A 13,296-nucleotide genomic window follows, 5' to 3' on the forward strand; every position below is an offset into this window, starting at 1 on the left:
CGCTATTAATTTTCATTTCGTGGTCTTTCATTTGATTGAGTTTACATGTCTTAGTATGATGTCTTAGTATGCATTTCTTTAGGATTTAAGTTAGATAGCACGACACATGTTCATTTCCGTATGTAGCAACATAATGACGTCTTGAACCCTCTAAGCCGTGCACCCAAAATTCTGAAAGATCAAATTCGTACAAACTGACAAGGCACATTTTACTTACAACAGCAATGAGTACGCGTGAATAACAATAATTAGTCCAAAATATCTGGCCAATGCACATATTCCTCACGGTTGCCAACTAGCGCAAAGTGGTTTAATCTACCTTGCAGCCCCTTCAACCCATATCCAGACGTAAAGTACCCCATTCAACTTATCCAGTCTCAAAGAAAAAATCCCACAACTCGCAGCATTGTACAACTAATGGCCCAAACCACAAAAAGCACCACCGGGCCAATCGGCGGAATGACTCCAGCCGTGAGAATTTTTCCCGGACTCGAGGAGGTCAAGTTGGGATGGTCCCACGTGCCCTCGAACCCATACACCCCGTCATACATGAGCTGCAGCCCTTCCAACGCATACAACAACATGACAGATTTCTTCAAAACTTGCGGCTGGACAAAATTCTGGTACATGTACGAATTGGAGACAGTGAGCGGAGGGGGAGCATTGGCGGCGCGAAATAACTCGAAATATGACCCTTGAAGCGTTTCTTGCGTGAGAAACCCTAGGCGAGGCATCGGAGACTCTGCTGTAATGATTGGGGGGTTTGAAAGCTCTTTGAATGAGTCAAAAGTCGATGTTCTCGGGTTAAGTCGGGCGGTTCCGAGAGTTGACATGACCCGGCATTGTATGCCAATGGGTTTGGCAGTGGATAAGATGCGGTCGTACGGAATTGAGTACTTTTCTTTGTAATCCGCAACTTCGGTGCTAATATTTCCTCTGTTGCTGACTTGGACCTTGTAAAAGGTTTCATTTCGGATAAAGGAACCATTGCTGGCCTTCATGATGGGATGCCCCAGCCCTTGAACGGTGGGCTCGACGCTGCGGTTGAACGCAGCTTCAGTGTCGTATGACCCGCTTGTTTGCGCTTGCCAGATCAAAAGTTCGAGAACCTCTGCTTTTTTTGCGCCGTCTGGATCAAAAGACCTCGGCTCACTGCCGTTGTAACTTGGTGGGCCATACTGGTCACCGATCATGCTGACGCCCATTTCAATATCGGCCCAAAGGTTGTAGGCGTAGGTGCCGCTGCTGGCGTCGCTGTTGAATAGGTAAATCTCGTCCCCAGACGGCGTTTCGTAATCGCCGCGAGAGCCTATGCGGAGAACTGACGACCGTGTTTGGTTGAGAATAGTGAATTCGGAAATGTCTTCCAGGATCGAACAGTTGTAACTCGCGCGAACACCCCATGCATCACCTGAGACGGGTGTCATGGCCTGAGGAGCAAGGAACATCTCAGGTATGCCGCTTTCCCAGGCTAGAGAATTCGGCACGTTCTCGAGGGTACTGTACTCGCCTCGCTGAATGTATGGGGGGGTGTAGATCAAGCCAAACCCAGGAACTGTGGCGGGTGATCCAATCTGCCACCCTTTTTCCACGCCCGTGTCGTACCAAACCGATTGCCTTTCATTGAAGGTGTCCCACTTATGACCCAGAACGTTTGGAGAAGTCGATAGAGGGACATAGCCATCCGATAGCTCCAGGCAAAGACCCGAAAGTGGCAATGCGACATACATTAGAATGCTCACCGCTGTGAGAAAATACCACAGTGAGTGATATGGCGACTCATTGTGGAAAATCCCCCTGTTCAGAGCTTTTATCCATCCCCCTAGACTGCTCCAGCTTCTTTCGTTGGGCGCTGCAATCACTGCCTTGCTAGAAGCCTGTACAGCGTTCTCCGCGCCGATAAGAGAAAACTTGGACCAGCCCAACCCAAAAACACCGATGAGAAACCAGGAGTAGAAGATCCAGATCTCATAGGGTATGCCATATTTGACGGGGTTATCTGAGTCCCGGGCGAGGAAAAATCGCCAAATGCAAATAAAGTAGGCTGTAAGTGCGATCGGAAAAAGTAACTGGACGATGGTGGAAAAGAGTCGCGTCAGTCTTTCAAGGGGATGTGTTGAACTTTTCACCGGGTCGACTTTAACATGCCCTGGAAGCTTGCCGAGGCCATCGTGGGCATTGGAATAAGAGGTGCCCTGGATATGGAGCAAAGGCAGCCCACTTTGCGTGTCTTGTTGGGACATTAGGGCGGATGGCGAGGAAGCGAACTAGAAAGCTTGCTGGCGATGTTCCATATTCGCCAACTCGGAATGAGGGATATTTCAGCTTTTATGTCCCCGCTTCAACTCAGCATCTCTTGGGCCGCAAAGCCAAGCTGCGGCTGAGAAGATGCATCTGTAGCCCTAATTTTGACCAGGTTTAGGCTGGTTTTTGGCCCCCAAATCAAGAATGTGTGGGTTTTTTTTAAATAAGGCACCGAACCAGGAAGTAGAAGCGAGATGGCGAACCTGCAAGTCAATCGTAAATGAGACAAGGTTAACGCCCCGCGATGGACACCCGAGGTCACAAGAGTGGCCCAAGTCGGCTATGGATTGGTTGGCCTTACGAGTTACCTGCAGTGTTGCATTTAATTGGATAGGCTATAGCAAAGTGAGGAAGGTGGCTTTTCTTGGAGGTGGAGATAATACGAACGTGTTGGGGGCCATTTTTGCAGCCTGATTTGGCGATTGACAATTCTGCTCCAACTCCTCAGCCTGGTTGACCTGTCGCATCTTAATTAGATCCGACCCGGAAGGTTAGAAGGCTGAGTTTCCATGTAGTTGCACTACAGGCAATTATTCTGGCAATGACTGCAGGTTTATACCGGAGAGTAAGCCTGGTGCATGGGCTGTGCTTGAACTTGATGTTACCTTAGCTGCCTACTGAGCACTGAAGAACGCTCGAAGAGCGGAAAATATCGATTGAGGGACTGATGATAGTGGCTAGGAAAATTTATTGTACCAAAAAATTTATACTAATAGAATATCCGACCCATTCGCCTTCTCATACCGAGCCTTCTTAATCAGCCGTCCTGGGTGTAGGAATATGATGGTAACAATGATGGCAAGCATGAAGCAAGCATCAAAAACATACAACCAAACCTCCGATGACAGCAATGTTCCATCGCTTCCTTGGTTGTATTCGATAATCCTAACAACGTTGCGGATCAAGAACAGCATGCTGGTAATGTACAGGCCCACAAGGTAGCGGCGGTATGACAGCTCGTTTGTCACGGCTGAGGCTCTCGGCGACTCTGGTATCCGCTTTTGCAGCGTGAAGATGCAAAGTATGAACAAGGAAAAGGCAGCGATTTGAAGTCCCAAACCTATAATGATGATCTTTTTTCCACGGCTGGCTTCGTCGGCCACTTCGCTTCCGGACATGATTGCGCCAGCCGTCTGAGTCACGAAGCAGATGACGTCTACAAGCACAAATAACTTGGTCAGCCATCGGATGCTGATCAACGATAGATTTTCGGCCCTGAGTGCGCGTGTTATTCGGCCGAGAGACATGTAGAGGGTCGCTGCGAGGAAGGGTGGCGCCACAAGCACAAGGAGGTTTTGGATGATAAATGGGAGAGTCTGTCGGAGATTGTTGTGCGATCGTGATCGGAACCAATAGGCAGCGGATTCCACTGAAAGGAAATGTCAGTCAGTCCTCTGGATATTTTTATCTGGAGTATCCAATGTAACTCACTGCCAGCGCCAATAATCATAAATATAGGGAAAGCAGATCGGTATGGAAACATGAGCACAAAATGAACGGCTGCGGCAGCCGCAAAGAGTCCCAAGAAGGCGAAAGCTGGCCCCTCACCCGGATTGTAGGGGTAGAGATCGAAGGGAGCATATCCCTTTGTGGTGTTTGTCGCATTCGAGGCCATGATTGTTGAAGACTTGTCGGATTGAGTTGGGGCTGGGACGTCGGGTATCGAAGAGAAGGAGACGTATAAGGACGAAGAGAATAGGATCGATTAAAGAACCTGGTATGAGTACAAAGAGAAGAGGATAGAAGTCAGAAGCTAGATGACTGACTGTTTAAATGGCCACCGTCTCTATTTATAAATCCATTCTGAACGAGTCGGATCGGGTCTACCGAGGAATGTCCTCCGCTCAACCTGCATTTATAATGGGCCCAAGGGCTATCCGCCGCCCTTAATCTGAATTCAGCATACGCGCAAGGGATGAGTGGGTATCATCCGACGATGTTGCGACGAAGGAGCAGAAAGCAGCCAATCGCCGGCTTTACGCTTTTGCAATGCGAAAACCAGAGCGCTCGATGCTCGATACGAATATCCCAAGTGGGTCGCGTAATTCTTGACGTTTTGCTCCTGCGGCCCACGCCTTGAAAGAGCAGGAAAACGCGTCATCAGTGGCTTTGCCTCGTCGTTGGGCGGTAAGCTACTGGAAATATTCATGCCAAGCGAGGGTTGAGGTTTCTGCGGCCCGGATTTGTTCCAGTGGTGATCGTGCGATGCGTCATCTTGCGGTCTCGTATTGGTGGCTCTGGTTGCGCTGCTTGTGGCGATTTGACGTGTATTACCTGAGCCAAATAAATGCTGCATGTTGTCAATATTGCTACGTATGTTTTAACATTTTTGAGATTTTTTTAGAAGGCGGTTGAGGGAATCGTCGCGAGGAAAATGTCACCCACGCCGAAAATTGAGACAGACAGAGCGGCACTGCACTCCGGCTGAATAAATCGCACGAAATTAAAACGATACAAAAGAAGTAATTCGGGATAAGGGATGATCAGAATTAATAAAAATAGTATTACTACGATAGTTACCCCGAGTAACCTCACTTAACGACTCACTTGCTACCTCACCCAAGAAAACGCCACAATCAAAACCGTAGTTGAACGGGGCTAAATCGGTGTCTTCGCAATAGCTAGATGATTAGCAGTTTTATATTCCACTTCACCGGGGATAGTAGTGATGGCGTCATTCTACTGTAGAGAACCGCTTTGCAGATGAAGACCGGCTCTACTACAGGTACAGCTCTATCTTAGAGCATGGCCGAGTCGGGACGAGAAGGTCCTTGACTCCAACAATCATATCGGGAACTTAATATCCGAAAATTTCACAATCGCTTCGATGCTGAATCTCTTTACCTCAGAATGCGCCCAGAATAGAGAAATTAAGAGCTACTAAGTCCGATACGTTAGGAGCCGCAACATCGTCCCCGGTCATCATTTCGCTCCTTGGCGTTCACTAGACATGCACAATTGAAAGAATTCCGACGAACCACAGGACCACGCTTCGTGCCAAGATGTGTCCACAGCTAGATGAGCCGTTAGCATCCAGAAAGTGATCCGAAAATTGTTCCATGTGGCTACCCTAGAACTTCAAAGTTCTTATCCCGAGACGCCTTAAGACGCCTCATCAGCTAAGCGACCGCTAGTGCAGCCTCTCAGGGGTTATGTTGAAATGGCTTACTGATTCATGGCCTGCATTGGATAGAGTTGTTTTGACGCACATCAAGCATCGGGGGTTTGAAATGGACTACTCATCAACGACGCACGCCACGGATACACCTCCGAATCTCCGATCTCCCTCCCGCCCCTAGTCTCACCATCTCCGGGGTTGGCGTTCGACACCCACATGGTTTTCGGCATCTTGACAATGAAACGTCCGGGTCGCCACGGCAAGAGCAGATCTGTTTGAATGAGTGGGAGCCCGGTGGTAAGACTCGTATTCCTTCCGGCTTGATCCCGGCTGATCTCAGCCGAAAGAAATAGCGCGGCCGATCGAGACCCACGGGCAGCGCTTGGCACGAGGACATGACTCGGGCTGAAGACATTGCTCGAGAGATGGCGATGAACAACAACCTGCCCAAGAGGTCCAAGCAGGCCTAATATGTGTGGAATGGCTCTAAGAAGCATGAACTGAGTGTCTTCTTCGCCTTCAATTGGTAAGAAAACCCCCCCGAAGAAATTCCAGTCGGTCATCCAAGTTTGTCATCCTCCATCTCCATCACCGTTAGTGCCTTGTTTACCGTGTCGGAGGTGCGTCGCGCCATCCATCGACCCACTTGGGAAGACGGTCTGTGGTGATGTTTGCATCCAGAGGACGGGTGTTGTCAGTCCCGTGATGTTCCCTTCTGCTCCCTTTGTCCTAGTTCAAATGACGGCCTACCTTGAGAAGTGAACGGTCAGCCCTAGGCGGTAGTCCACGGCGTCATAACTAGCAAATCGCCATGATGAGAACCTGCATTAGTCGGGCATTTACTTTCTAACCATCTGGCCATTGGCCCTGCTCCTCCAGGGCTCGGACGGATGGACCTGACTCGGGTGGCTTACGAGGGAGCTAAGGCTGGCTACTGAACACTACGAATATGCTATTCCCGATGGAGGATATCCTTGCGACTAACCAATTCCATTACTCTTTATTTTCTGACTTGCGTTTTACCTAGATTCGTGAGTTTACACTGCCCGAGTCTGTGCGTACAGAGGTGCTTCTTAAATATTCATCGGCGCCTGGATTTCAGTCATGTTCTTCTAGGGCTTCAAATTGGCAAAGCGTGCGCCTTGTACCTCTAACATGTCTTGATAATCTGGCTGGCCAGATAATATCCAGAATGCATGTGTTGGGGAGACTGTGGCTATTGCTGGGCCTTGTGGCAATGCCCATGTGTATAGCACAATCTTCGCTCTTGGATACCCTTCACCAGATGCCTGGTTGCGCAGTAAGTTCAGTAAAACGTGTTGCCTTGGTTAGACTAACATCCCAGATAACTTGCTTGTCAAGTGCAATTTCCAATTCATCATGTCCGACTACGGATCAGAAATGCATGTGCCATGATGAACCGCTCCAGGTGGAGGTGTCAAAATGTCTCCTGGACAGCTGCACGGTCAAGGAGTTGCTCTGTATGTCGTCCAACCCATGTTCACCACGGCGTGCTAATTGTTATTTCTAGTGACTCAAAACCTAACCATGACGTACTGCGAGTTCCCGGTCCGCGACAAGTCCCGCCCGTACGCAATAATGGCGATCGCATTGGCGGCCGTTGCTGGACTTTGCGTTGCCCAGCGATTCGTCTACAAGATCAACTCAAATGCTGGACTCGGAATTGACGATTGGCTTATCCTCGGCACATTTGTTTCGGTTGTTGCAAGCACGGTTTGTAATATCCGTGGTGCCGTTCCCAATGGGGTAGGTCGAGATATTTGGACCCTTACCCCCACGAACATCACCCGGAATACGCTGAGCTTTTACATCATGGGCGTTTTATACTTTGCTCAAATTGCGCTCATGAAGATGTCCCTACTTTTCTTCTATCTCCGAATTTTCCCGGGACAACTTATTCGCCACCTGCTATGGGGGACAATCATCTTCAACGCTTTATTTGGAGTCTCCTACATCTTTGTGGCCATCTTTAATTGTCACCCGATCAGCTTCTTCTGGAACAGGTGGGATGGCGAACACAAGGGGCGCTGTACCGATCTCAACGCCATTGCCGTGTCAAATGCCACAATCAGTATTGCCCTTGACTTGTGGATGCTGGTGCTCCCAATCTCGCAACTTGGGTCTCTCAATTTACACTGGAAGAAGAAGGTTGGGGTCGCGCTCATGTTCTGTGTTGGTACCTTGTAAGTCCCCTCTCCATGGCCTGCAGACGCGTCTAACTTGTTTAGCGTGACCGTGATAAGCATTCTCCGGTTTCATTCAGTCCTCCAATTTGGGTCAAATAGCCATAATCCTACCTGGGATTATACGGACTTATCCATATGGTCCATGGCCGAGGTTAACGTCGGAATCATGTGTGCTTGCATGCCAGCCATAAGATTACTTCTGGCACAAACATTCCCAAAGGTTCTGGGCTCATCACGCCGCAGTGTTACCGAGGGTCAGGGTGACAAAGACCAGAGTGGGAATGGTAATTTGAGAGTGAATACCACCTCGGATATAGATAGGTCCCAACATAAGGGGATTCCATCGAAGGGTGTTGATCGCCAAAGGATTGGAGATGTTGATTTGAGCGACGGCGATGAAGCTCGTCTTGTTCATATGGACGACCTCGATCACAAACGATCAGTATTCGACCCATGATAAAATGGGATAAAGATAATAATAAATAATTTGGATTCATTCTCCATCGCCCTGTAGTTTGTCGAGCCTCCAAACCATTTTGAGGAGGTTCTTCTAACCCGATGGGGCATCTGCCTGTGGCGGGCTTAGCCATGCGGTGAATGTGGAATGGACGTGGAAGCAGCGCGACAATAAAATGTAATACGCGCTCCTTGGAGTGATTGAAATACCATGGTACCACTAAAGTAGCAATCGAAATAAACCACTTCATTTAATGTACCCTACAACCACTAAACCACCTCGTTCTTGCACCCACCAGTATGCCTTGCAGGCTCCGCGACCCGACAAAACAGCCTCGTTCAGGTACGAGGCGTCCAATAAAACAGGAGGGAGCGGCTTCAATTCTTTGACAATCTCCCGATATGGGGACCTGCTGCGCAGTTTATTCCGCATGTGGTTACTGTCCCATTGAACGAGCCATTTGAATGGTCGCTTGTTTTCGTATTGAATCCGAAAACCCTCCATTTTAACAAGGTTGCGAATCCGAAACCGAGAACCGACCCATGTCTCGGGCGCAGCGGAAGCAGACGCCTCGCTCCTATTCGTTCCCCTTGGAGTTTATCTTTTCCCGCAAGGGAGAGCGGCATATGTTAAGCTGCCTGGATCCCAATTTAAATCAGTCGGATACGCGCTTTCGTTGACGTGCAACTTCAGTTGACTGCGATGGACCCCTCATTGAATCACAGCTCCAACTCCTCCCACAAGGATCCCGAAAAGCATCCCCGGAGGCACCGGAGAGGACACACCAAGTCTCGGGCAGGCTGTCAAAATTGTAAGAGACGCAAAGTCAAGGTATGTCCATTTTTCTTAATCCATAGCGAGGGAATAGACGACTGATTCGCCCAGTGCGACGAAGTAAAGCCAGTATGTGGGAATTGCATCCGCTTCAGCATGGTCTGCGACTTCTCGCCCAGCTCGGAGCAGCATATACCAGCCAAGAGTCCCCCTCCGGAAGCACCGGCTACCAAACGAAAGCCTGGTAGACCGAGGAAGAATTGGACTGAGGCTGCCCTTGAACCTCCCGAGAACAGTCCCTTCGACTCTAGTGTCGGTTCTAGCTCGGAATCCTTCTCGACGCCAAGTCCTTTGGTGACTTCTGGTCCAGTGACGTCTCTACCTCCTCCAATCACATCGATTATGGACGATCTTGATTTGATGCATTGCTGGACCATCCGCACGGCTGCGACCCTCGGAAGAGGGGAAGTTTGGCGAACTCATATCCCCCCCTTGAGTTTCCATCATCCATATCTTTGCCACACCATGTTGGCAATGGCTGCCCGGCACTCGTCTCTATTAAAACCTTTAGAGTCTGAGCGGTACATTGCCCTCGCCGAACACCACTACGAGCTCGCAGTAAGGGAAGCGACTGCACAGCTGGCACATCTTACCTGGGAAAATGCACAGCCCATGTACAGCACCATGGTTTTGGTCTCGTTATATTACTTTGCTCGGAAACCAAGTCCTGGAGATCTTCTCGTATTTTCGGAAAATCGGGTCGTATCTTGGATGCCCTTGCTTCAAGGTGTACGGTTTATCGTCCAGACGCTCGGCCACGCTGCCATTTTCCGCGGGGTATTCGCCATAGAACCCGAAGACCCCAGTGAAGGTACCGGCAATGAGTCAGTATTGCCTGCTTCAGCCTACCAGACGTGGCAGCAGCCATTAATGGAATTGATTCAGATGATGGCGCAGTCTACTGAGTCATATTCTGCCTGCTGTGTTCGTGCAACTTCAGATTTGATTGATTGCTACAAAGCAACATACGGGTCCCTCCATGACCCGATCAGCTACAGTGATGGCAGGTTCGAACATATCATGGGCTGGCTTTATCGATTGGAGGAGGAATTCATCACACAACTAGAAGCAAAAGAACCACTCCCACTGATTTTACTTGCCTACTTTGCTGTCTTGTTGAAATCATTGGCATCGTTCTGGTTCATGGAAGGCTGGGCTCAACATTTGCTTGGCGAGGTCAATGGTATTCTGGATTCTCAATACAGCAGGTGGCTGGTCTGGCCTGCATCCCGAATTCTAGATCTTAATGTAGATCCCGGAATGTCTATGGACCCATCATAACTAGGCGACTCTCGAGGAAAATCACGTTGGAGGGCTGAGAGAGTGGAGTCAACAACGAGGCAGGTCCCCTGATGGGAGTTCAAACACTGATATTTTCTGTACATAGCTGTTGTAATCATACTCATTGACTGTTGCCACATCTACGTTACTTTTAGATTTCTATAAGGGTGGTAGGGAATGAGCTGTAAGTCGTCATCCAGCTTCTTTATCCAGGAGCCTTGTAAGATCGAATAGCTGGATTTATTTATTTCAGCCTGACTTGGAACCTTTGGGTGTCAACCCCTTCCACAAGGCGTACTACATCGGCTAGCTGTGAGTACGCTGATTTGCCTACGACTGCCATTGACGAGAGTCTTACAGCAACATAGACTGGTCCTAGTTATATATTTCGTCAGTTTTGTCATCAGAAGTTATCAAATTGTCACGATCGGTCAATTTGTGGCAGATATTGATGACTGTTCGCATTATCACCCTCTTGATCCTTGCTGGTTAGGAGGAGACTGGACAACGGTGACGCTCTTTCACCAGATTCGCCTTGAATAATGTCACATGTGCAAGTGGTATTGTATCTCATGCTGTATCAATTTAATTCTATCAAAATCAACCCCCAGCGCCGCCAAATTCTATTTTCCGCAACCAAAGAGAACAGTCCACGCCGTCTCAACATCTACACAGCAAGATGGTTTTCGATGCAAAAGTTGCAAAAGACACAATCCGACCGCCGAACAATCTGACGGCACCCGCAAGAGCATTGGCAAACGGGGTTGGCGTGGGACGTGACGCCATCCATATGAGTCGCCTTGCTAACAGTATCAGGAGTTGAGTGAGCCATCGCCAGGGAAGAATCAACACCACCGTTAGTAACGGAGACGTTGATGGTAGCGGGAATGGTGGTGGCGTTGCAACACATGATACGGTTGGTCGATTGCGTATTGGTATTGAGGTTTCTGTAGTAGTATGGCTCTGGTGTTGATGCCGGAATAGTTCAGGTCAATCTATTCTCCAACCGAGTATTTTATAGTAGTGCCGCTGTAGGAAGCCATTGTTGTGAATGGCTTCTCTTGGTTTTGTTCACTGTCAAGTTCATCCCAAAGAAGGTTGTCGGGAACAGAACAGTCGGTGCTGTGCCGTGCCGTGCACGGTAGTCTCCGATCAAAGAAGATGTGATTAAATTTAAATACAAGTTTCGATGTGCGTGAAAGGCTAATTGAAGACGGTCAAAGGCAGAAATAATCAGGAAGAAGTTATTTGGCTTGTTCACAATTCTCAAACTCTTTGTCTCCACTGACCCCTTCCTACTGGCATTGCGTAAGGCATCAGCCACATCTGACAGGTCAGGTTACCTTATCATAACTCTAAATATGACCATTTATTTCACACTTCCGGTCAATGATACCCTGCATATCTTGATTCATAAGGGTGGATCACATTATGCATTTTTGTGAGGTGTCGCAATCAGGTATCGTCAATAGTGACATTCATTCAGAGAAGAGCTATGCTAGGCATATCTTGTTCGTATGTACATTGGTAAATATTTACGTCGAGATTGTTGAAGTCGTTGGCTTGGGGATATGAACTCATCCACTTCCTGCCCCAGAAGCAATTCCTCATCTAGCGCGGACCGTCGGTGCAATTACTTTCTGACTTTCGTGTTAGAAGCTTCCCAGGCGTCAGAGAAATGAGTACTTACAAGCTCCGTTGAAGTAGTTGGAGTCAAAGTACGGCGCGCTGGCGTAGCTGCTGCCGAGGATATCTTTAATCGCGACGGCGCTGCCCAAAGTCTTGGCGAAAGATGCGCGAGTGCCACTGGCACCAGCGCCGGTGTTCTTATACTCTCCAAAGAGAACAGAGCTAGTGCGCGGGTCGGAGGTGCTCCAGACGGACCAGCCTGCAGAGTTGATGACAGAGGACATGGAGGTCTTCTGGAAGACAACCTGGGCATACTGACCCCAGGGTCGGCCGAGATAGTAGGCACCGGTGGGGACTGATTGGCCGCTAGCAGCTGCGATGTCACAGTTGTTGAAGACGTAGTAAGAAGCCTTGGAACTCGTGGGTCCGTCGGCTAAATCCAATTAGACAATGCTGGGATACATGCAAGATGAGCTCACCTGTGACGTAGCCGAGTTTGGCGCTGAGAACGCGGAGATCGACTCGCTCAAACCAGCTGAAAGCAGACTGGCCAAAAATGAAGTCCGTGGCTCCTTCAATCATGCAGTCGACGAAGACCTGCTTGCCGGCGTTGCTCAGAACTGTGTCCTGGAATCCAGTAAAGGATGAACCGTAGAACCCGCTGTCGGCGTATGAGCTCAGAGCCACGGCCTGGCTACCCGAGCCGTACGTGTTCTCGACATTGACGTTGTACAAGCGGAAGCCACTGGCCCGGTTCCGCAATGTAGCAGTCCCCTCGTCGTTAAGACCATCCGCCTGGGAGAGTCCGCTGGAGATTGTGACGGTGTTGGAGGCGTATGAGGATCCATCCTTGGTGGACCCGTAGATGGTGAGCTGGGCGTTACGGGCAGCAATGATGACCTGCTCTTTATATGTGCCTGCAGAGATGAAGATGCACTGGGCGGCCGTTGACGATGTAGACAGAGAGTTAACTGCAGCCTGGATGGTAGAGTAATCGCCTCCAGACTTGGCCACCTTGATGCACCCGCTGGGAGCCGAGCTGACGGCGAGCACCGCAGGGAGAAGGCTGAGACAAGAGATGAACTTCATGTTGATGGTAAGAGATGACTGAATTGTTCTGTAGATCCTCTAATCTTTGCGGCGGCATCGATCGTAGTTATAGCTCTTGGCGCCAAGGTTTGATTCATCCTTCCAAAGTTTCCAGAATAGCTCCGACTGTCCTGTCGCCAACGCCTGTGTCCTCGTGGATTGAAATGAAGGGATGCAGCCTGGAAACGTAGACAGCCAGGGGTATCATTGGTGGAGAAGCCATTCCGGAGCTTCCGTCCAAGGATTTATTTGACCGTGCCTCGAGACCCCTTGAAAAGAGCCACTCAACGTTTAGCTGTGACGGGCTAACGAGGCGAACCCGGGAAATTTTAGAACTACGTACGATGATCGGCATCTCAGTCCCGATTCTCAAAACC

The 13,296-nt window shown here is 49.3% G+C and overlaps 6 protein-coding genes across 6 annotated transcripts; 2 read left to right on the plus strand and 4 right to left on the minus strand.

Moving 5' to 3' along the window:
• Nucleotides 1-377: 377 nt before the first annotated feature.
• BGZ61DRAFT_538023 (uncharacterized protein) lies at nt 378-2,243 on the minus strand (the record flags this gene model as incomplete). The annotated part of the gene is made up of 1 exon (XM_046254601.1): nt 378-2,243. One exon carries the CDS (start codon nt 2,241-2,243, stop codon nt 378-380), a length of 1,866 nt encoding a protein of 621 aa, XP_046098200.1.
• Nucleotides 2,244-3,008: 765 nt separating this feature from the next.
• Nucleotides 3,009-3,919, minus strand: BGZ61DRAFT_522168 (RTA1 like protein-domain-containing protein; the record flags this gene model as incomplete). The annotated part of the gene is made up of 2 exons (XM_046252535.1): nt 3,009-3,673; nt 3,736-3,919. 2 exons carry the CDS (start codon nt 3,917-3,919, stop codon nt 3,009-3,011), a joined length of 849 nt encoding a protein of 282 aa, XP_046098201.1.
• A 2,848-nt stretch (nt 3,920-6,767) lies between these two features.
• BGZ61DRAFT_289313 (uncharacterized protein) lies at nt 6,768-8,065 on the plus strand (the record flags this gene model as incomplete). Its single annotated transcript, XM_046238555.1, has 3 exons — nt 6,768-6,903; nt 6,954-7,626; nt 7,672-8,065. Coding segments are annotated over 3 exons (1,203 nt in total), but the record flags the coding sequence as incomplete, so codon positions are not given.
• A 666-nt stretch (nt 8,066-8,731) lies between these two features.
• Nucleotides 8,732-10,336, plus strand: BGZ61DRAFT_461213 (uncharacterized protein). The gene is made up of 2 exons (XM_046247111.1): nt 8,732-8,917; nt 8,972-10,336. The coding sequence occupies exons 1-2, from the start codon at nt 8,789-8,791 to the stop codon at nt 10,199-10,201; spliced, it is 1,359 nt and encodes a 452-aa protein (XP_046098203.1). The 5' UTR covers nt 8,732-8,788; the 3' UTR covers nt 10,202-10,336.
• A 448-nt stretch (nt 10,337-10,784) lies between these two features.
• BGZ61DRAFT_461214 (uncharacterized protein) lies at nt 10,785-11,435 on the minus strand. Its single transcript, XM_046247112.1, has one exon. The coding sequence runs from the start codon at nt 11,109-11,111 to the stop codon at nt 10,869-10,871; it is 243 nt and encodes an 80-aa protein (XP_046098204.1). The 5' UTR covers nt 11,112-11,435; the 3' UTR covers nt 10,785-10,868.
• Nucleotides 11,436-11,871: 436 nt separating this feature from the next.
• On the minus strand, nt 11,872-12,919 carry BGZ61DRAFT_364694 (pectin lyase fold/virulence factor; the record flags this gene model as incomplete). The annotated part of the gene is made up of 2 exons (XM_046241543.1): nt 11,872-12,263; nt 12,310-12,919. The coding sequence occupies 2 exons, from the start codon at nt 12,917-12,919 to the stop codon at nt 11,872-11,874; spliced, it is 1,002 nt and encodes a 333-aa protein (XP_046098205.1).
• Nucleotides 12,920-13,296: the final 377 nt, after the last annotated feature.

The sequence above is a fragment of the Ilyonectria robusta genome, assembly GCF_021365365.1.
Source record: "Ilyonectria robusta strain PMI_751 chromosome Unknown BGZ61scaffold_26, whole genome shotgun sequence".
NCBI lineage: Eukaryota > Fungi > Ascomycota > Sordariomycetes > Hypocreales > Nectriaceae > Ilyonectria > Ilyonectria robusta.